General features: G+C 36.0%; 1 protein-coding gene across 4 annotated transcripts in view; it reads left to right on the top strand.

Moving 5' to 3' along the window:
* Positions 1-24,303, top strand: part of SLC4A7 (solute carrier family 4 member 7) — a 100,467-nt gene that overhangs the window by 35,377 nt on the left and 40,787 nt on the right. For 2 of the 4 annotated variants that reach the window (XM_068935466.1, XM_009687923.2), the window contains exons 2-6: positions 5,235-5,316; positions 17,990-18,133; positions 20,425-20,560; positions 21,598-21,758; positions 23,564-23,752. In XM_068935466.1, the coding sequence (XP_068791567.1) occupies positions 5,235-5,316; positions 17,990-18,133; positions 20,425-20,560; positions 21,598-21,758; positions 23,564-23,752 (712 nt within the window). Of the gene's footprint in view, positions 1-5,234; positions 5,317-17,989; positions 18,134-20,424; positions 20,561-21,597; positions 21,759-22,063; positions 22,204-23,563; positions 23,753-24,303 lie in introns of those variants that run through there. The other 2 variants (XM_068935467.1, XM_068935469.1) reach the window with 2 other exon arrangements.

The following is a 24,303-nucleotide window of genomic DNA, read 5'->3' as shown; positions in this document are numbered from 1 at the left end:
GTCCGCTCTAGACGTATCTCTAACAGTTTGCCTGAATGAATTGCCTCCTCTCCAGAGGAAGAGAGAAAAGACTCTCTAGAGAAAAGAATCTAGGACTGGTTTGAGCTGTTATTTAGAAATTCAGTCCTTTGTGCCTGGCCTTATACCTAGATGTCCTATTTTGACAGAAATATTAAATGGCTTTGGATTTCTTTTTTTCCCCTAGAAAAGTATTTTCCTTTTACTATCAAAAGAGGTAGCGAGCAAATTGCTACACAATATACTCATGTATTTGTTTGGGGTCCCCCCCCCCTTCTTTTTTCCAGATAAATGGAAAATGTGTTTTGTACTGAGGCCTAGACAGGCACCCTTGCCACCATGAGACATTCTAGCCTTCCCTAAATAGCAGTATTGTTGAACAATCGCAAAGCAGTCATTATACGTGAGTTGAGTGTGAGAAACTTTTGGGTACCTGTTTGTCTGCAGTAAAAGGGGAATTATTTTTTTCTCTTTGCCTGAAAGGGACATGAAAATCCAAGGTAGGATTCTACCAGAGCAAAGAGTGTTCAGATGTCTGTCTGGCCTGCAACAAGTAAAAAGAGTTTTCATTTTCATGCAGTTCTAAAATCACTGGCGAAAGGCTGGAAGACCAACTAAGATGACATGTATGTAAGGTGCATCTGGCTTAATATGAAGGTTACTGGAGGGCTGCGTCTACGGGACCTTTGCGGGTATCCATAAGTGTGGGGGTGGGAAAAAGTATACATAGTATATTTTAGTACAATCTGTTTAGAGTTTCTGGGATTTTTTGGCCTTGAAGTACTCTGGATCTTTGTTCTGTGTTTTCATTTATTTTATAAATGGCCACCTCCTTGTAAAAAAGGAAACCAAAGCTGAAGGCGGTTGCTGGATTTAATCTTTCCCTGGAGCACCTTGATTGGCACTTGCATTGCATCTGTTTTGTTCTTGTTTGTTTTAGTTTTTTTTTTCCCTTGATTATTCCATCTTTTTACTGAAAAGAGATGTTACACGTGCTAGAAATTAGTCTTAAATTTTACTTAGGCTCATCATCTTCAACTGTTTTTGTGCATCTTTGGGTTTACGGTAATTAGAGTTTCACATGAAAACTAGGGTGAACTGCAGAGGAGTGCTTGCTAAGATGATGCCATTCTCTTTAGGTGCTTAGGAAAGGAAGTTGACTAGTTTAAAACAATCCTGCCTCACTTTTCCTTTACGATCTTTTTAACATTTCTATAAACAAAGAGATCAACTAGAATGGAACACGTTTTGATTCAACAGCTGAAACAGTTTTCTCTCACCCTCATGTCTCAAACTGATATAGTAGATCTATAATTACTAGAAACCTATGCCCTACAGAGTTTATTTTTAGCAAGGAAAATGCTGTAGCTTGAAGTCAGTTTTATAGCTTATTTTAACGTTTTGTTTTTTGCCGAATCTAAGGTAAAAATGTTGTATGGTGGGATTTGCATCACAAATGGTTACATTAAGAATGATGCTTAGTGTTTTTCTAAGCAAAGGCTATAAATGATATGTTTCTTCATGTATGATATTTGTGGTTGCTAATGGTTTATTCTTGGAAGAGTCTTTGCATATGTTGAGTACTTTGAGATAGTGATAGAATGGTTTGTAAGGGCATGCATGCCTTTCTGTAATCTAATCTCAAAAGGCGTTACTTTCACATGATGTGGTTTTGAGAGCTGCTTCTGTATGTACAAAATTGGCAAAGTACCACTGTTACTAAACGCAAAAGATGATAAATATTAATGTCATGGTAACTAATACAGCAAATACAGTTTCAAAGAGTTACTGGGGGAAAACAAAATCTTGTTTTACATGTGAATTTTCTACTGCATGTATCTGTGTAATTTTCTTCCAGTACAAATAGTAGCATATATAATGATCTGGGGAAAACTTTGTCTTCCTTTATTACTGTAAAACTATGTGTTTGGCAAGCTTTCAGGTGTCCTAAAAGCACTATTTAAAAAAAAAAAGGGTGGAGGATGGGAGAAAGAGAGAGAGTAGGTACAGGATATTTTGGCAGCCTTTATGGCTATAACCAAGATGATGATGTGGAAGAGATTTTGACAGCGCTTTTGATTCCCCCCCCCCCCCAATATCTAAGATAACTTACATAATTTGTAATACTTCATTTATTTCTGATTTCTCTAGTAATGGGTTAGCTTTGTGTGTACATATGACTGTGTAAGCTGGTGTGTCCTAACTTCCTATTTTTGTGTCACTGAGATAAATTGGAGTAGGAATAAATTTGAACATAGGTATGCTTGACATAAATTGTTTTGCTATGTTTATTTGATGCCCAAATAGATTGCAAACTTAAGCTTTTTAATGCTGCTGCTTTTAGACCTCTTTTTTGTATAGGGTTTGTGCACATAACTTTTTTTTTTTCCCCCTCAATTTGTGTTGAAAAATACATCTCCAGTAAAGATAAGAGCTAGGACTCCCCCTGCAACTATTTCCCCTTACCTCTAGAAACAGTAATCAAAGAGATGACAGATACCAGTTACACTTTGAATTGAGCTTCTAGAAGGCTTTTGAATCCCATTTTGATGTGTAGGAAGACAAGGAGGGAGCCCCTTTCACTTTTTTTTTTTCTTCCTCTCTCAATTAGATTTTATTAATATGATAGTTCCTAAACTTCTGCCACTTTGTTGTAATAGGTCCTTATAATGCTTTCACAGATTTGCCCATCAGACATGACTTTGGTTTAATCGCATGAAATTTTCATTTGTCATTGTCTGGAGCATTGAAGAGTTTTGATTATTTTCTAACGTGTGTGCAAATCTCTGCCTTTTTTTGTGCAGCAGTAGTGGCAAAGTTATGTCACCTTTCTTGAACGCTCCATTCTTACGGATACAATTCAGAATTGTCCTTGATTTCCATAGGTTTGCTCTGCCATATGTCACTTTCTCCTGTATTTTGCTTATTTATATGGCATCAGCTGCTTTCCTTTTATATGTGGTCTGACTGTTTTTATTATAAACTTCCCTAAAATGTCTCTTTTTTTTTTTTTTCCCCACCAGTTATTGCTCCTGTTTTAAAACTCATCTGAAAATACTTTTTTTTGTGTGCATGCCCTTGGTTGTCTTTGTTCTTCAATCTTCTTTCCCACGTAGCCAAACATTTGGAAAGTATGTTTGTGTGCGATATGCTATACTAAATATCAGTTTTTCTAGAAAGACTGAAGATTTGGGTTTGATTGTTTTTGGGGAGGGGGGGAAGGGAGAGGGAGTTAGGATATGTTTTCATTATGCCTGTAATACAGATCATGTTTTCCGTCTTGGTCATTTCCCTATGAGAAGAACAACCTGTTTTACACTTGCAGCACTGAGTAATTGTAAGATGAAAGTTTAGGTGACTATCAATACTTAGGGTTCCCAGTTCCTGTAAGATTCCTAATTTAGGCTTATATTTTTTCCTAATGAAACTAATATCACAGGTTCCATGTTGAGCTACTTAAATGCACCAGTCAACTGCTGCCAAAAGTGGTGATCCATCAGCTTTCTTTATGTTAGATCTAGCTATCATATGACCATAAGGAAAGTCAGTTTAGTGAACTGATTCAATTAGCAAAAAAAAAAAAAAAATCCATTGGGACAGCTCTCCATGTGTGACTTCATAACTGATAGATCTAACTTAAAGGGAGGAAGGAAAATAATGTGTGCCCAAGGCAGCAGAAAGAACTGCGACACTCCTTAGCAGTAGCCTGCCATTATACAAAGTTGGGTGTAAAGTGAAACTCTTCCTTTAGGGTAGACAGCAGTTTCGCAGAACCAGTTCTGCTAGGAGGCTGTAAATTATGAGCTGTTAAAACTATATTGTATTCTAAAATGTGCATGCCTTTTGGAGAAGGCAACATTAATGTTGTTCTGATGTCAGTTCTGGGATGAGAGATGAGGTTATGAGATATTTCTGCTTTTGTGAAAGTTCTAAAGAGACACATATGTTCACAGGTAAATAACTCATTCTTGAACCTATACCTGTTTCATATATTGTGCTTTTGCATTGTAAGTGATATGATTTCAGTAGTGAGTCTGAACAGAAGGTCTTGCAACTGCTGTTCTCTATGGAGAGAAAAAGCGTGAATTAGATAAGAGTGTGGTTAACAAGCTATCTGTTGAAATCTAAGTGAACTACTAATTATTTTGATCTTTCCAAAATTATTTCTCTAGACTCCCAAGTGTGTAAATTAACTCTCTTGCTACGCTTTTCATATAACTTCTGGTTCATAAAAGCTACTTACTTGTGCTGGAAACTCTCTCCCAGGAATTGTCCCCTAAGCAGATAACATTCAGACGAAAAGAATTAAGATTAAATTTAAACTTCTGTAACCTTTTAGAAATCAGCTGATTTATTTTATTGAAGTAGATTCACTGCTGCTGAATGTAGAACTAAAAGAATAAAGGTATTTTTTTCCATTCCTGAAACGTATATCCTGATCCTTGATGAGGTGAAATCAAGAGCTTTGTGAAAGGAAATTCCATGACATTTAGAGTGCCAGTGCATTTCCTCTCTGTTTTTCTATTGCAACAACTTGAGATTCTGTGCACTGGTATTCTTAAATTAAATGGTTTTAGATTTTTGTAGACAGTATTTGCTTTGTGGGTTTTTCAGGCTGTTTAGCTGCTGTTGTGTGCCCCTATCTTTCCCCTATTCTCTTTTTAATTTATTGTGATACTAGCCAGAATTTAACTCTAAAGTGAATTTAGTCTATCTTCTTACCTTCGGTCGGGGCAGCTGAATCTGTTTTTAAACTTGTAGAAGCATCTCAAAAATATATTAGCAATTATTTTTCTTTCACAGCGTTCAAAAAGTTGAGAGTTGCCCTCCCTGTTGAATCTAAACAGATAACGAAGGACATATTTCTCCTTCAAAATGTTATGACATATAGCTTATCTAGCTTTAATCACATTGATGTTTTCGACAAGTAGTTGGACATTTTCCTTCAGTACAGGGTAATGTTTTCTTGAGGAATTGGATGGGTAGATATTCTGTAACGTTTACTTTTCTCAGTTTGAGTTGAACTTATGTTAGAAAACTTTGTCAAACAGCTTCAGGATTTTAAGATTTAAGATTTTAAGTTTGGTAAATGCAGAACACTAAGAATGATTTTTTTTTTTTTTTTTTTTTTTACAAATTCTATTGTTAGAAGAACAGAGTTCTATTTAGTTTTAATTGGATTTTCTTAATTTAAACTCATGATCTTGTTTCTTCAGGGTCACGATGAAGAAGCAGTTGTGGATATGGGCAAAATCAGCTCTACTATCAATACAAACTTTGAAAAAGAAGAACTAGAGAGTAAGTTTGGGGTTTTTTGCTTGTTCAAAATCATACCTTTTTTGCCTCAGGGTAAGAGATTCACTTTCCTTTAAGTGCAGCCTGTATCACTAAAAAGAATCCAAATTTTACAGCCACCATGCAGATGACTTGGGCTTTTTATGGTCATTAAGCACGCTAATACATAATTGTTGTTTTTCAAAACTGTCACAGAAACATTTATTTAAAAAGAATCCAAAAAGCTGTTTATGAAACAGCTCTCCAAGGAAAGCTTTACTTTTGAGATTATTGGTCAGACTGTAATTTTGAAAAACTGATTGCTATGGGTATTTAAGTTGTTTCCCAGCATGAGGGTTGTCAAATCCTGCAGAATCGGAAGTGGGGGAGTGGAGGCTGCGGGGGGAGGGGGGAGAGGATATTTATTTTCTTTTCTGAAAATTGAGTGTCCTTGTGGCTGTAGTGATGCCCTTTAAATACCGACAGTGTAAGCAGATGCAGTGCTGTCAGTTCCGTGGTGAACTGTAAATTCCTCAGTACGCAGTCAGTTAAAATGATTATGTAATTCTGTCAGTCTTCGTTATTTGACTCACAACCCTGCACTCAGCAGAGAAATGGAGTTGAGTCAGTTTCATATGGCAAAATGCAGTATTAGAGTTTGGATCTCCGATTTAATTTCTTACTGGCTTGAAAAGGAAGTAGAGAGGTGTGATAATTCCTGGGTTGTATTTAGTGATGCCAGAGGAGAAAAAAATACGGAGATGTAATGTTAAACTCCTTTTTATTTGCTTTTCACATAGAATAGAGTGCTCTAAAGCTTAATTAACACTTGCAGAATGCTAGGAGACTCTCAGTAAATACATCTAGTAGTACTTTCTGAAGGGATTGACTCTTACTGCTTCTGCACATTGGAGAGCCGTTATAGTGGCTGTTGCTAGCTGAGGAAAAGGTGACTTCAGGTTGCTTTCACTTTAGACGGTTTAAAGTGCTTAGAAAGTGATTTAGAAAGTTAAAAGTGACTCAGTTTTAAAGTTGTTTGTTGCTGTTGCAATCATACTCTTGCTCTGTTCCTCTCAGTCTGTTCCTGCTTTCTGTCTTGTACTGACATTTTTGTTTGTCTGACCATACAATAAGCTGGTTAAAATGTGTTAAGCTAGCAGAAAATGAAACACTCCTGACAACAGAAAATAATAAAAAGAACTCATCAGTTGAGCACCCTGAACCGATTTACTACACAGGTGGATGTGGGTCAATACTGAGAGGAGGGAGGAAGTTGGAATATAAAATTGGGCAGAGAAGAGGTGGAGTTTGCAACACTGCCCATTTAGAGTTAAGCTACTGAAACCACTGCCATGTCTGTTTCTGCAGTTAAACCTTCAGTGCAGGTTTAAACTCTCTCCTCCTTTGTTTCCTTCTCTTGATTTTATCTGAAGGATGACCCAGGAGAAGCATATGTGTGTTGCAGAGAGGAAAGGGTTAAGAGGAAGCAGCCATTCAGCTGGAGTAGTTCACTATGCGGCAGCATGAACAGCTGCAGTGCTTCAATACAGAGAATGACACAGGAATGTGCAGCCAGATCCCTTTCCCAGTCTCTTTCATAGCACAGTCATAGGAATGCTTAAGCCAGTACAACACAGTGATGACACGAGGTACTGAATGAGAAAGCAGGGGTTAAAACTGCTTGAAACGGTTTAAACACGGGTATTGCTGCATGTGAAAATAGCCCTGTCATAGGTGGCCAAAGAATAAACCAAACCTTTTGTTTCCTGAGCAACTGAGTCAATGCAACTGCTATGAAAAGAGATGAGATCTTGCTGTACTCACCTTGCTCTTAGCCATGCAGCCGTACCTCTTTCTTTGGCTACCTCTGACTCTCTTTGGAGTCACCAGATGGAATTCTCTAACCTAAGAGAGGGCTGGTTATCCAGCTATTAAACAAATGACTAGTAAGAAACATCTGACAAGAAAAATGTATGCCAGTAGGATACTCCTCTAGTATCTGAAGCTTCAGATAGGCATGTATTTTCACACTTAAATGGGAATTATTTTTGGTAATGATGATACTATAAAAATACGTATCTTAATATATGCTGTTCCTCCCCTTTCCTATTCTACCATCGAAAGACTTTTCTTACAAATAATTTTGATTTTTGTCAGTGGAAAATGTTCCAAAGTGAGAACAAGTAGTTTTCCCTCTCCTGTACAAAAGAAAAAGGTATGTAAGTACAGTTGTTAATAACTTGTATGCGTGTTTTCTTTTGCGAGGATCATCAGAAGAGTTTATTTAGATTCAGGGTGTTTTAGATCATAAATTCATGTGAACTCTAGAGCTCTTCCTTCAGGAGAGTGTTAATTGCAAGTTGCTATGGTAGGCATAGGTATGTGGGTTTTTTGATTTTTAATTCCTCTATTAAAATCTCACAAGGGCAAAAATGCAATTGTTGGCTGCAATTGCTAAAAAACCTCCGGATAGTAGTATTTTTCACTACTGACCTGTGAAAGTTTCCTTGTAGGAAGAACTATATTAGCATATAAGTATCATTAAGAATTTAAAGATCTGAAACTGTTTCAGTCTGTTATTTCAGCTCATCTCTTCTGGTGGCTTGAAAAGGAGCTCTAGGAATTTGGAGCCTCTCCAGAAGTGCGTGTTAACTTACTTTCAAGGAGAGTCAGCAAGCGGTTAATTCAGGTCAGGTATGATGTGAAGCAGCCACTCGCACCTTCGAGAGCCAGCAATGGCAGGTGACATTAACTACTTTAAAGCCTGTACAAACTAATGCTGGCTGGTTTGGTGTTGCAGAAGGCTCAGTTTTACTACTGCAGTATAGGTTTTATTTGGTGCTGTCAGTATTGGATGCTTCTATTTCCTGGAAATTTTGTGAGGAAATCTTGATGGAAAAAGGACCAGTTACTAAAGAGGAAAATAAATCTTGGAATTAGGGCTTCTCAGTCTCTGCATTCTGCTCATGGTGTTTGAGGAAAGTGTGGTACATATCCAAAGTGAGAGTGCTTAGGTTAGAAAGGTTAAACATAAACTAATTGTTTTATAACTCTCTTCATGTGAAAGAGAGATGGTAAACTGTGTATGTACGAAATTAAGGTGTTACTCCTTACCGGAGGTGTAATGCCTTGCTTTGAAATGATAAATGGCAGTTTACAGAAGAAATAGAAAGGAGAATAACATGTAAAAATAACATTTCTAAAAGCACCTAATATTCTTAACTTAATTCTAGACTCTTTCAACTGCAGTGAATGAAAATAATAATGAAGTAAGGGAAGAGTGTAAGGCAAAGAAAAGTAAGGCAAGAATAGCAGTAGCAGAGGTATTTCATGCTATTTTGAAGACGGAAAGAAAAAAAAAAAAACAGCTGGTCATTTTCTGTTAAGAACCATAAATAAGCAAAGCTTTCTAAAACCTAAGTTGCTTTGTTTGATTTGATAGTGCCAGGCTTTCAGTCCTTTTTTTAAATGAGTAGTTAGTTTTTCACCTTGATTTCCAAATGTATTTACTAGATCCAACCCAAGGGAAAAGGGATTTATTCTGTTATTCTTACAGTAGACCAGTTCCTGGTGTAGTAAAGATAAAGAGTTTACACATAACAGAATTCTTGTTCCAGAAACAATCCGGGGTCAGGAGTGTGTGTCTCAATAGATTAGTTTTCTGTGGCATAAACCCAAGAAGCAGCTTTCAAGAGTTAAGAAGATTTAATAGTTACTACACTCACACTATCTTGTGGCAGGTGTAAGTAGTGTTTACATTTCAAGAGACCCTATTATCTCTGATACCTTCCTTGATGGCTTAAAGCCTTATTTTTCCTTTAAGAAAACAGCTGTGCTTTTCCGTTAATCTTCCTCTATAAAAATAGGTAATTAAATAATCCTTCATTTTTCTGTCTAGAAGTTAATATTGTATATTGAAGTAGAAAACTGGCTGTACAAGTATATTGCAATTTAATGTGTTGTGAGTAGCTAGAAGCTGTTTCAGTGTTATCAGGGGACTTTGGGGAACTAAGAGAATTCCTGCTACAACTTGTAGTGGAATAGACGGCAAATTTAAGTTTTTTTTCAGGTGGCAAGTTTAATGTTGTTCTACCTTTAAATAGCGAAAATTTAGAAACATCTAAAAAACCCTTGAGTAGTTCCTGTAAAATCCTTCCAAGAGAACAGATTGTACAGGAGAACATAAGCAGAAGTAATGCAACAGAACTTACTGTAGCTGCTGACATTTTAAAAATGTGCTTAGTATCTACATTTTTATATTCTGTAATAAGCTGTACTAGTTTAGACAGGCAGAACAGAACAGGTTTCTCATGGCTCTCAAACTACAAAATGAATGTTTAAGCCTTTAACAGACCCCCAAAATGGCCCAGCAAAGAGTCCCATTTAACAGAAAAAATAATTTTGAAAACCTGTTCCTCATGAAGTCGTATCCTTTATGTGGTCAAAAAGTGGAAAAAGTGATGTGTAGCTGTTTCTTAATACAAAACTAATTTAGGATGGTCGTTAATGATTCTTGCAGACCACCTTTCATCCATCCTCTCTAGTGATGTCCCTGAATTAAAAAGGTCTGTCAGCTACTCAGTTGGAATTAAACTGGCAGTAAGCAAAAGCATGTCTATTCAGACACAGTACAGCTAGTCAGATATATTAGACATGCTCTGAGTTTTGCTTCACAGTACAGCTAGTCAGATATATTAGACATGCTCTGAGTTTTGCTTAGCATCAACAAAGTGTTCACTTGCACTAGTTACACTAGCAGCTGGTGCAAAATAATTCTTTTGTCCTTATCATTAAGAAATAAATGTTAGCTGTTCTCAGCTCTTCTGTATTAAGTCAAAAAATTGAGGATACTTTTGTAACATGATTCTTAATGCAGTCCTGATTAACTGAGCGTTGGAATTGGGTTGCATCACTACACCTTTGTCACATGTACATTGAAAATCTACAGTCATGTAATATTGTAACTTTTATGCTATGGGAATCCTGCAGTATGCAGTTCACAGAGAAGTTCCACATGACTTCTTGTCCTGTTCATTGTGCAATATTCAGACTTCTGTATAGAGAGAAAAATTTTCCCCTTGAGCTCTTTTGTGGTGCTCATCAACTATTTACAGATTTCCGACTCAGAGGAAAAAGTTGGCAGTCTGTTAGTACGGACATAAAACTCAATAGGGCACCCAAAACAAGTAGACACAATTTTTAGTGTTTTTATGTTGTTGATTTTTGGGGAAAGGATGTTATTTCTGAATTCTAGAACAGTTTTTTGGGAAGTTGTTTCTGCTTCTGCAGAACAGACTACTTACAAATTACTGAAAATCTAAAATTTTTACTGGCATACTAAATTACGTACAAATTACTAGAAGGACATACTGTAAACTCCTGGCAAGTGAAACTCTTAAGAAATTACTTGAGATAGGAGAATTTTTGCCTCTTTTTTTCACTTCATGAAAATTTTTCACGGCAGCCTACCAAGAACAGAGTATAAAAAGAAGCATAAGAGCATTCCATCAAAATTCTTATTCCTGCCTAAGTAATTGCTGTATAAGCCTTTAAAAAATGGTTTATCAGTTTTGATACCACCACCTTCTTCTTTAAGAGAAATTATTCGTTATTCTACAAAGAGATCCTCTTAATATTAACAAGTGTCCACTGCTACTTTTTGAGACCTTTCTTATTTGCAGAATGGTCTCAACAGTTGAGGAACCTTTCTGCATGCTCTAGTTTATTAATGGTTGGTGATGAGATGTTTTGTGTCTTGCTAAAGAAGATGTTACCCAAATTTGCAGTCTCTTGGACTCAGTAATAGTATTCATACTGAAATTAACTCAAGCTTTTAAGTCTATCCCAAGTCATTCATTAGATTAAAGACAGTATTCCTGCTTTGATTTTATTTTCATTTAAGAAGGTATTGCATAATATTAAGAAATGTCTATAATATTCTATTCCAGTTTAAAATAAGGAGAACCTGCTCGGAGAAGACAGCTTTTGTAATGACTTTGATTTACTTAATATTACAATCTATGTGTTGCTTTAAGGGGAGCACAGACTTCAGTAATTTCAGTGGCTTCTGCATGGGTAATGGAATATGTGAGCAGGGAATAATACAATTCATTTTTAGCTATACTTCCCTTCTTATACAGCCAATTCAAGGTAGAACATCTGTATATGAATCTGTATATGTATCTTTGAAGGAAGTGATGCAGGAGACCATAATTTTTCAGTATGTAACTACTTTTTCTACAGAGCTAGAAGACAATGCTGAACATAAATACACTTGAATTATTATAATTTCTAATTTCTGACAAGGGAGGATGGATTATCCAATATTCAGGCCCCCATTCTCCTACCCCCAACAGCCAAAGCCTAACAGTTCTGACTAGAGGGTAGACAGTGTGACTAGTTAAAGTGATTCAGCATTTAAACTTTAGCAAGTTACTTCATGAGAACATCTGCAGCAGACAGTAACTTTACTTTTACCAAAATTCTTAAAATCCGTTTTGGGAAACTCTCATACTAATTTTAGCATTTCTTTAAAAAAAAATTGTTTTAAGAAAAAACAAACACCATTCAAAACAACCCAATTGCCTCCAACATAAAGATGCAAAACAGATATTTAATGTAAAATATACTAAGATGGAAGCAATGCTTTTTAAAAGTTTGACCTGTGGCCTAATGCATTGGTTGTTTGCAAACTTCTTTATATGAGAGAACTTTATATATTTCTGTTCTGACCAATGACTACATAAAATACCTAAACGGAGCTTCATGATCTGAAAAATACGTAAAATTGTTGTTCAACTAAACAGGCCATAAAACTGAAGTTTAATCAGACAGTACCAGCTGAAACGTAAAACTTATAATGAAGTTGGTGGCCCAAGATCACTCAAGTTAAAATATCAGAAATGTGGTGGAAGAAACAGGATACTTACTTGATTCTACAGCTTATTGTTTCTTGATGGCTTTCTATAACGTGTCTCTTTCAATTTTTAATCCTTTTAAAATTAGATGTTCCAAAAACTGGGTAAAGCTGTGACTTGAGGGATGTCAGAAGTCTTGCTGAATGGATGATTTTTGTCTCTGTTTGCAAATCATTGAAAGCTAATGTTTCACAGTAATTAAAGCTTTTAAAGTGTGAGATTTTTGAGTTTGATTTCTCTCCATTTCTTATGTTATAAAGAAATGGTAAAAGTTGTACGAATCCCCCCCCCCCCCCCCCGCCCCCCGTAACCCTTGCCTGAGGTAAGATTCCCTTTGTACTATTTTTATAGTTTACAAACATCAGGAAACAGATACATTTGATGGGGACAGTTCAATTAGTCCTTACAAAAACATGTACAATAGTTAACAGCAAAGAGGTATATGGTCAAATTTGTAACAATAATGTATTTGACCCATTGATGAAGTGGAAGGAATTTTTGTTTTTTGTTTTTTTTTTTTTTGCAAACATCTTGAAATACTGTACAAGTAGGGTTATGAATATGGAAACCCAGGTTCCTTACAGTACTTTGCAGCCTTGAGGAGGGCTTACAATACAGATTTCTTTATTAGCTGTCAAAGGGCTAACCTTTAATCTTAATAGAACTTTTTCTTCAAGTGTCTGTTTGTAGGTTTTCTCCCCTCCAACAAAAGCAGCCGTTTGGGAAACGGTCTCTGCTATATGTCCTTTTCTCCTGAGCACTGCTAGAGAGCCAGGCTTGCAGAAGAACCTTCAGCTCAGAAAGATGGTGGGGCCCCACTCTGAGGCTGTCTTGATGCATGTTACAAGGACAGCTAATTCCCCCCATCTTTTACAGATACCAAGTGCTGGCTCCTTTCCCAGGCAAGAGATATTGGTGCTGGCAGTGGGCCACCAAGACCTGGATGGGACATAACAGTGCCAGAATCCCTCTGCAGCTCTGTCAGCTGGCACTAAGCTTTTTCTATTACAGTTAGTACCTGCATGTCTAATGTAATTACTGATAATGCCTTCTTGAATGTTGCTGATTGTGTCACATACGAATATTCAGTGCATTTTTCTCTTCTGACTGCCACTACCAACTCACAGTTTGTTCCGAGTCTGCAGAAGACACCCACTTTTGTTTCTAGTGAGAGTTCTGGTATTCACTGCTTCTGCCAGTCAGCATAATATGATGCTGCTTTTCGTTGTGCAGTAAGAAAACACTCTTACTGAACTGTTTAATGTGCGCTGTGTGTATAAAATAAAGATTTTGGATTACATGTTTCAATCTTATCTGTCCAAATATTGTAGTGCAAAAAGTGCGTATTCTTGGATGCACTTAATTACTGGGAGTAACAGGAAGAATCTAGGATAGAGCACAGAAGAGATTCTGAAATCTGCTGCATTGTGGAGAAGCTGTAAGCTCCAGATAAGGCATGCAGCTGTTCTGTGAAATAATTTTTTTTTATTCCTTCATACAGATTTCATTAGAAAACTTGATTCCAACTATTTTATTCTGAAAGCAAGCAAGCATTGTATGTCAAATCATTCTTTTTTTACCTAGATGTTTGGTTTTTAATAAAACATTTAAGAAAAAAGTAACAAAAAAACTTTAATAATAGGGCTTTTTTGGAAGTAACTTCATCCATGCTGCGTAACTTGGGCAAGTACAGTGAAACACTTGTATTCACTTTTATTATGTTAATTCTATAGGAAATAGATTTGACTGTTTCTGGAGTACTTTTTGTGGGGGAGAAGTTCATAAAATAAGCTAAAATAAAATTGTTTGTTTTGAAATATTTATCTCATGTGAACTTTACTGTCAACATTAAATTGTACATTTAATTGAGTAGTTCAGAAATGTGGCATTACTTAATTAGAAAATGGGAGAATTAGCATAACTATTTTCAGTGACTTCTCTGTTACTTGTTAGCCTTAATAAAACAAGTAACTAATATGAATAAATTGATTTTAAAAAAAAGAGAAGGGATTCTAATTGTTATTAGCTTTCACCTTCTACAGCAGAGAGTGTAGAGCTTTAGAGAGGACCTTGGGACTCTAAACTACTTTGGGATGTGACAGGATCTGCTTGCTCTCACTCTGCTTCTGTCTAGCTAAGATTGTTTTTCCTGTTTGTGTTGCTTCTAGCTTCTGAGTGGATGTATGAAAGAGACACTAGAAGTTGTGCTAATTAATAGGCTTGACCTTGTATTTTTGAACATTCAGGTACTTTCTGTGATGTATTGGGAATAACCTTGAAGAATGAGATGATGATGGATTTCAAATGCTTCTTACTTAGGGGCAGTGTGTTTAGAAATACGAGTTAGAAGACGCCTAACAGCCTGCAGGTTTCTTTCACAGCTGCTTTTTTGCCTGATTTATGGAACAGATCAGGATCTCTCATGCAGATCCTCCTGGTTTTGCATAGTAAAAAGCTACCTTTTGGGAGAAGAGGGATTACAACCTTTAAATATTTATTTAAAAAAAAGGCTTTCATGTAAAAATAAATCTTCAGATTATCATCTGAAGATATCTGAAACATATTAATTCTTGTCTTGAGCTTTATCTTCAGCCGACTATTGGAAGCTTATAGAGAAGACGACATCCGACTGTTGTTGGAGGTACACAGTGAGAGGATGAGGGAAAATGGACACAAGATGCAACATAGGAAATTATGATTAGATATTAGGGAAAAGTTATCACTGAGGTTATGGTCAAACATTGGTCAAATAGGCTGCCCAGAGAGGTTGTGGACTTTCTGTCCTTGGAGATACTCAGAACTTCATTGGCTATCATCCTGAGCAACGTGATCAAAAGAAATGACTTTGACTTTGAAGCTGGTCTTGCTTTGAGTGAAGACCAGATGACCTCCAGATGTCGCTTACAACTGTAATTAATGTGATCTCTGCAGTTCAGATCCCTAAGCAACAGGATGTGAAAACGTATAGCATTCTTTCACATACTTATTAACTTGATTTTCCTCGTTTTCCCTTTGTTAGCATGGGGGAGCATGTACTTCCTTGTATAAAGTTTACAAGGCTTCTAGTTAAGAAAATAATTATTAGAAAAAAGAAAGCTCTGTGTGGAAATTGTACTTTCAGATTTTCCACATCAGAGTATTTTTGAATGTATGTTTTTGATCTCTCCAGGAGTTGAAGTCTTCTATTACCACTTTCTTAGTGGCTTTGGGGAGAAATCCAGAAACCTAAACAAAGCATTTTCTCTTCTGTTTGTCAGGATTGTAGGACTTCTCTTTTATATTAACTGACTTGCAGATGAGAACAACCATGTGATTGAGACATGTAGCAGACTTTTACATTTAAATTTGCTTCATACTGGTAATGACCTTAAGTAGTAAATACCCTTGGTGGATTTGTACAGCTAAGCTTGGATAGAGTCATGTTAGATTAAAATGAACAATTATCTGTAGAGTTCTGTGTTACTAAATTTAGTATCAGACAGTCTACTAATTCTATTGATTACTGGTTTAAAGTAATTCTGTAACAAGCTTTGCTTGAGAGCAGTAGGGTGGTACAGACGTTTGTGAGTGAAGGTTTGAAGGTCATATAATTGTACCTTTTTAAACTTTTTAAAACAATATTCAAGTTAAAGGTTGGCATTCCTTTTAAAGATAACGTTGGCGCAAGTAATGTGAATACCAACCTTTTCAGAGTTAACTTTTTCTCCAGTCCTGTTGTATTGCTAGTCTCCCTGGATTTTTGGCAGGAGTGAAGAGAGCTGTAAGTAGTTTCATCAGATTCACTGGGAATGAAGGAAGAAAAATCCTGTTTTCGTGCAAATTATGCTATTAACTAATCTTTATCTGTTCTTCTTTAATTATGCCTGAGTGATGAAGCTGAGGGAACACAGCAGACCTACTTAATTCAGCTATCTTTATTCTTAAAGGGCCTTTAGTGCTTTTCTGTATGGAGTTAGAATCAAGATTAAGCTTATCTAACTCTTATTATGCAACTTTATCCTGCCTTTTGGAGTTGAGTATACCTACAGCATGTTTGTGTGTAATCTTGGTGGTATACCCAACAGTAGTAGTTCTGGGTGTCGTAGGTAGTAGTAGAGATCTGTTTGTTCATATATCAATTTGATACCAAAAAAGTTCACTTTCTTAACTTGAGAAACAGTCATTGGTGCGTTCTTGGGCTTCTTAGCAGGGACTGAGTATTCATTTTGGAAGAAATTCAGAAGAAAAGTCTCTCTCTACAAACAGGACTGATGAATACTTCGAGAAATTAATATTTTCCACTCTTACGTGGAAACAGATCACTTGTAATATGGCTTAATGTCAGAATGGGGCATAGTCCCAGTCAGTCAACTCTAAAACTAATGTTGGAAGTTTGTCAAGGGTCAGGCCTTGTAATTTGAAAAAGAATCCTGGTAAAATTAATTAAAAGTTGCACTAATGTATTTTACTGTTTGTTTTTTTTCCCTTATTCTTTTTCTCTCTGTGTCACCGTAAAAGTATTATTTTATAAACGTTTTATGTCTCTTGTTAGTTGAGCTCAGAGATATTTTTGTTTGGGAAGACAAGTTACACATGCCACTGCTTTTTATTTCTTTAAAGGAGGTGGTGGAGGTCTGTAATGGTTAGAATTTTTCAATATCTTTAATCTAATATATGCACATGCTTGCATACGTGTGTATATATAGAGTCATAACTCCTAGGGCTTGCTTGGCTTTTATAAATTTGCTGAATTTGCGTCTCTAAGAGCTGGAAAACCACTTCCTTTTGCTTTTGTTAATGTCAGTCTTCTGTAATAACTCTTTTATAGTATGAAACAAAGTATTTAGTGTTAACCTCCAGGCTTGTAGTTAATGCGTCTCTTCCTGAGATTATTTGTTTAAAAAGGAATTGAAAAGATTATTGTATATGCTAACTCCCTTTACAGGAGGCATGTTAGGAATATGCTCAGAACTGTCTGTTCATTGATTTTTGTTGTCAAGTTTTTGCTGCTTGTATTGTCTTAATGCGAAAGGTCAAAGGAAAAATAAGATACAATGCATTTATCCTTCTGAAACATTTTTTCTTTTCCTTTTTTTTCTTCCTATTCTTTTAAAGACCTGTATATCTTAAATTGAGGATTTGCTATCTAAATTTATTAGAAGTTTCTAGAATAGAAAAAATAACGTTTGTGTCAATTGCGTGATCTTTTGCACATACGTTTCCAACTGCCTATTAGGCTCTTAAATTGGTATTAAATTAATGGTACCTTTCAATGTCAGGTTCACCTGGATGCTTCACATGATATTCAGGGAATTATTGCCAGTTCATTCAACTACAGATAATTATTTCCAGATTCTAAGTTATGGGTAGTTTTTTAATGAAGTTCATAAACTGAACTGTGGGATCACATTTTGCCCGTTTTGCCTATCACAGTCCTGATATGCTGACTCCCAGCAAAAGAAAGGAGCGTAATTTTGCAGCTTTACTAAAAGTTCCTTGGTGCTTATCAAGTAGTTTCTTCCAGTGTTAAGAATCAAGAGAAAGTTTCTATATTTCTTGTTTCATAAATGAATTCTTAAAATGGGTCAGAGATTATTCCTGTTCACTTGGTTGTGGAAGTTAAATATATCACTAATTCCTTGACACTTGTCAAAGATAGAAAGGAAAGGGTAATATTAGTCCAATAAAAATGGTTTTGCCAAGTACTTTTGGATTTCTTTTAGACTGTAACACCAAATCTCTTCAATAAGAGAGTTTTTGATTGTTATCTTTAATTGTTCCCTCTTGCCCTTTCTTGAAAGGCCACAGAGCTGTGTATATTGGAGTTCACGTCCCATTTGGAAAGCAGGGCCGTCGACGGCACAGGCATCGTGGGCACAGGCATCACAGAAGAAAAAAAGAAAAAGAAACTGACAGAGAGGATGGACGAGAATCTCCATCTTATGGTAAGAAATCTGATGTGTAGGCTGGGTCACTTTAAAGCCTGTCGTAGTTACTCCGTGCTTGAACATTGTGCTCTTTGTTTTATTCTTACTAAAATTATGTATTTCTACCTACAGTCAGTCCAGGATTTTGTGGTTGTGCTTTATACAATCATAGTCTGCTGAGCTTCATCCAGGTGTCTGAATGAATGTCTGATGGCCTGCATTAAGTAGAAGCTTAGACTAGAGGTTCATAATATTCCCCTTGAGCATAAAAATCTGCGTGTTACTTATATAGCAGATACACAGTCTGAAAAGAAGTTAATCTTGTATTCTTCCTTTTGTCACTGAAGACTTTCAAGAGTATGATAGCTGTGAATCAGGATTTGCTGTGGTAACGTGATCCATATTCTATTCAAATATCTACTTTGATGGTCTTGTGGTCTTGTTACTAAAGGATTGTACTGTCTCATGAATTTTAGTTTGGGATTTCTTTTTTTCTTCCCCTAGGCCACTAAGCTCTTGACTGAAAAGATGCAGACCAGGCTGGGTCCAAACTCTGTTTTCCTTTCCTTGACTCCATGTGGTGCTTACTGCAAGGTGTTTATATCATACTCTTGATTCCGGAAACATGGTAGTTGGAGTCCCAGGGATTAGTAGTTCAAGCTTCGTTCTTCCTAAAAGCGATATTGCTGCAACAGTTGGTTTGGCTCCCAGAGTAATACTGCCCCATTCATGTGGTTCTGTGCCTGTGCTTATAACACTGCTGCGGGTTGACTGGTTCCATGCACAGCCAGCTCTGGTGTACCTTTATTGTAGCATGGGCAGTCCGCATTTAAATAAGCTGCTTGTGGTTAATTAAGGGTTGGTTGTGCAGATATTCTCTTGAATGCTGAAACAATGAAAGGCCTGAAATGTTCTGGTACTGCAGAGAAGAGCATTCTGGAAAAGTCCCATGGAAATCAATTTTTTATCTTCACAGCATGCTTATAGTAAAATAGTATGTAGTCCCTAAAAGGAGGTGGGGAGGGGGAAGGGGGAACTACTGTTTCAGTAGTTTACTGAAAACACTGTAGCGGGGCATGTACAGCGTAAACTGATTCTTTTAATAAAAGACTCTGTAGTCAGCTATAATGCAGTCATTTACTCACTCTATTTGACCTTTCAATTTTGATATAGACTTTTTGCACAAAACTATTTAACCTTTGCTCTAAAGTGTATTTATTTTTATATTAAAATATCATTTGAGAAAGGCTTACTATACATATTGGCAAATATTTTTGACTTAAAGAAAAGAGAGGAAACTGTCAATTCGTTTTCTCTTTTTTTTCTTACTGTGTTATGTGTGGAGTGATAGGTTATAGAATCCATACATTGGAAGTTTTCCCTTTACTTGAAGCAAGACCTGGATATAGGTATTATAACTTAATCATATTGCTAAAATACATGTATTTCTCTCTCTCTCTTTTTTTAATTCCTCTCATAGCAGTGAGGTGTACCAGTAATAGCTGATTGATAAAGGTAGTTAAATTTTGCTATAGAAAGTTATTACTTAGCCTGTTTTATTAGGCAGTATACTATGAGAAGTTAAATGTTTCCTCAACTTTTTAGGTGTTTAGTTTCTGCTTTCTTACGGTAATTTACACTTATGTTCAGTGCTCCAACCGTGCAAAGAGGAAAAGCTGTTAATTCTTTTCCGCCATATGTAAGCAGCAACAGGTTGTTGAAAAACATGCTGTCTTAATAATGAGAGTGCCTGGGCGCCCACTGTATAGAACAGTAGCAACTGCATAGTAGCAGCAACAGTAGCATCAATGAAGTCAGCTGTTTTGCGCGTGAACTATTTCTCTTATTAGGGCACAACCAGTCTAAAAGTTAAGCTATTTATTTTTCTGAGTCCCTCTTCTCTCCCTTAATGTTTGTGTAATTATGATATATCCCGTCCCCCCCCCCCCAAGTGAAAACGATGTTTCTAGCCCTTTGGCCTATTAATTTTTACTTTCTTACAAATGTTGCTGTTGATGTTTGTTTTCATAAAGGTAATCTATAGAAGAGCTTAAAGTATGTAATTGTGTTACAGAATGCATACATACGTTTCCAGGTTTTTTTTGTTTTTTTTCAGGAAAAAATGTAAAATTTTTAAAAGGCCTCCTTTTCAAGAAACTTCCATGTTTGTTTTGTTCCTGTCCTCTCTTTAGTAGAATATTGTGCTGCATTTCTCTAAATGAGAGCAGGAAGTTTAAGTGTTATGTATTGTCTTCTGTGATAGATGTGTGGGTTTTCTTTAAATTGTTCTTTTTCTCCTTTTCTTCAAGATACGCCATCCCAACGAGTGCAGTTTATCCTGGGTACTGAAGATGATGATGAACATATTCCCCATGATCTCTTCACTGAAATGGATGAACTTTGCTTCAGGGATGGAGAAGAATATGAATGGAAAGAAACTGCTAGGTAAACAAAAAGCAGATTACCTCAAGGTATTTCTTTCGGTGATCTTATTTCAGAGAAGCCAGGTCAAGCTTGGAATTTTCATGAACTGTAGGAGTTAGTTACTGAATTCAAGTTCAACTAATTAAAACACTTATTCTTTTTGTCCGACTTTGGAACAGCCAGTATGGTGTCTTAGAGACTCTTAAATTCCTGTTGGTGCTATGTTGAATTTTCCTAAAGCTGATCTTGCCAAGCATAATGTAAGGTACAATTATATTTGGGTATGAATACAGACATTCCGCTATGTAGCACAGTATTTACTGTCTGAAATTATTATTGCAGATACATCAGTGTCAATTTTTTCTCTTGAAAAAATTTAAATAAAATTAGGTATTTACTTATGTTCTTTTTAGGTAGTAGTTGGTTAACTTTTTGCAAAGTTGCGTGCCTGAACATTAGATGATGTCACAGCTATTTTTGCCCAGTGCAAGTCTAGTTGCTTCCCTCCACATATGTGTTGTAATAGTCTTCTGTATCTAGTACCTATAGTGTTACGTAACTTCTGCAGAATTTCAGCTTGCATGATACCTATGAGTCAGAATAAAGATAGATTTATAGTTACACGTATTAGCATTATCTAACTTTTGAATATCTGACTTTGCACCCTAAAAAACTAAACATTGTATATGAAGAGTTTCAGACAGCTTTCTGATCCAAAAATACAGTTGAAACTGAGACATACAAATCAAGTAACAAGGCATGTTCCTGTACCATTTATCAGGATTCTTGAATAGGCAGGTCTTATTCAAACCAAAAAAAAAAAAAACCAAGACAGGGGAAAAGTAAGGCAATTAAGCATGGATAAAGGGCCTAATGAGGGTGATGTGACCATAGATCAATTAGATTATTTGAGCAAATGAGAGCTGGTATGAGCTGGTGGGTTTTGCTCTTCTGTGTCATACAGAAGTCAAAGGGAAGGATGGGATCGTTTGCCAAATTGTCTCTCTTTCAGGAGAAATATAAATATATGTGTGTGTATGTATACATATGCGTTTCAGGTGGCTAAAATTTGAAGAGGATGTTGAAGATGGTGGTGATCGATGGAGCAAGCCTTATGTAGCAACTCTGTCTCTGCACAGTCTCTTTGAACTGCGAAGCTGTATTCTTAATGGGACGATCATGTTGGACATGAGAGCAAACACACTAGATGAGATAGCAGGTTGCAGCAAAACTTTTTTTTTGAAATATTTTATTTCTAAATTTTGATCTAAACTTTAAATGTCTTCGTTGATTTTTTTTTAATGTTCTTGAAACTACTACATTAAAGAAATAGGTATGTGCATGTTTACTGCAGTTTTCTTCATCTATTTTTAAAGAGCTGATCTTGCAAACTTCACTTACAAGGAGCTGCACTTGGATGAGTAGGACCTCCTTTATTGCATATTTTAGGATGAGGCCCAGGATTTGCCTTTATGTTCTAATCCCTGAATGTGTTCTTTGTCTTTGTTTCTACAGATGAAATGTAAATATCTGCCAGAACATTGTAGGACTTATTTGTGCACTTTAGTACCATAATTATTAATCATTACTTGGCTGATGTTAACTTGATGCCATTAGTGCAGTTGAGTGTTGCACATCTGGTATTTTTTTCACCTTTATAAGAGGTGAGCAGAAATAAACTTTGTAAATATTGTTTGACCTAGTATGTTGAGTGTCCTCACTAATCACTTGGCCATGGTCGTTGTGGGTATTTTAAAATCAGGTTTGAAAACTTTTTCACATATATACCTTTTTAGCCTGGATGCCTGTGTGGACTAGCTTTACATAATTTTCCTGATATCTCTTGCTACAGGTACCACACAGTGGAATGCTGTGTCAGGAATCATGCTAAGGCTTAGGGCTGACCAACATGTATGTGAAGGACAAAGTGTTTTAGCGTAAAAACATTGGCACTACTTGAAACCAAAAAAAAAAATTTCTTTGAGAACTTTGAAATCCACTCAAGAATTTGGTATTCTCTTCCTCTTTTCCTGATTTACTGAGGAGTAGTAGTAGTAGTATGCTTTGTAATGTTTTGATTTTTTGATAACTGAGTTTAGCAATGATCTTAGTAGATAAAAAATAATTACTGTTTAATTCTTTGTAAGCATCAGAGGTTTTTTTTTTTTTTTTAAACAGGAGATATTTTAAGTGGAACTAGAATGTGTTGAGAGATTGCATGTATTTGTCTGAAGTTAATTCTGCTTGCCATTATGAGAGCTTGTAGGATAACAACACTTGATTATAGTATGAGGGTACAAATATGATGTCTTGTTCCCCTGAGCCAGGAATACGTAATAGATATTCTTGGTTCACAGTCACACAGGAATAAAAGGAAAAAAAGTTGGGAGGATTTCTTTTCAGAAGCCATAGCAATAGGCTATGTGTTGTAAAATCAATAATCCCCGAAGAAATCTCTGTTGTTTTATCAGATAGAACTAACTGGTTTTTTACTTCCTCTTCTATAGTACATGAATCACATCAAGTTAGGTGGGTAGTCTCAGAAACTTAAGACCTTTGAAGGTGACAGAGGAGAGTTTAAAAAAAAAAACATTTTATTATATAGTAACTTTCCTTTTAATGTAGTTTTATACTTTCAAAATGGGAAGCACCAGATTAAGACAAATTCACAATGGAGAACAATCTCCTCAAGACAGTCTTAATGTGTTCCCTTGTGAAGGTCTGTTGAATACATAGATGCTTTTTTTTTTTTTTTTTGTTAAAGGAAGTTACAGTTAAAATTTGGAGTAAAGGACAAAATAAATTACAAAATATTAAACAACCTATTTCTTGAAATGATGCTCCTAAAATAATATCTCTTAGGATTCACACACTATGCTTTGCCTGTTTACCCATTTGTTTGTTCAAGGACATCTTTGAAAATTTACTGTGGATTCTGGATTTTCACTTTGTTAAAGAGGGAGAGATTTGATAAGGTATATATGTGTTTTCAATTTTTTTTTTTTTTTTTTAATATTTATGTAGATATGGTTTTGGACAACATGATTGCCTCTGGTCAGCTGGATGAATCCATAAGAGAGAATGTAAGAGAGGCTCTTCTGAAAAGACATCATCACCAGAATGAGAAAAAATTCAGCAGTCGGATTCCCCTGGTTCGATCTTTTGCAGATATAGGCAAGAAACATTCTGACCCTCACTTGCTTGAACGAAACGGTGAGATAAGTTGTAGCATCCAATTTGTTCTAACGTGTTAAATAGTGTTCTCACTGGGAGATGAAGGAAAATTCAACTGATAAGAGCAGATAAGTGTTTCCTTCTTGATAAGCAAGGAATGAATGTGTTTGTGTGTGTGTAACCGTGGATGTTCCTGCATATTTTTGAATTTACTCAAGCTCTCTATGCCTGCCTGTGTACATAGCATGTGTTATTGTTATGAAGTGTAGAACTGAGCTCACATTTGGTTCTAATGCTTTTTGGGATATGCTTGAATGAAATGTGGAGCGTTTGAGGAATTCCAGCATTGTGGCATAGGTTTATATGTTTGTCACCTGGATCCTGCTTGCTTACTCAGACTTTGTACTGGTGATTTATTTATGCGGATGTCATGAGTTCAGTGATGCTGACAATTACTATGTTTTAATTGTGTTATGTTTAGTTGACTAGAAAGAGTTTGCTATGCTTAATGAGGAAAAATTATTTTTAGCTGGGACATTTATTTTTGCCTTGTTTTGTATAGAAGGATCTAATGAGAGAAAATAACAGGC

The sequence above is a fragment of the Struthio camelus genome, chromosome 2 (genome assembly GCF_040807025.1).
Source record: "Struthio camelus isolate bStrCam1 chromosome 2, bStrCam1.hap1, whole genome shotgun sequence".
NCBI lineage: Eukaryota > Metazoa > Chordata > Aves > Struthioniformes > Struthionidae > Struthio > Struthio camelus.
Note: the sequence above shows the minus strand (reverse complement) of the source record. Positions and strands in the feature narration are given on the sequence as shown.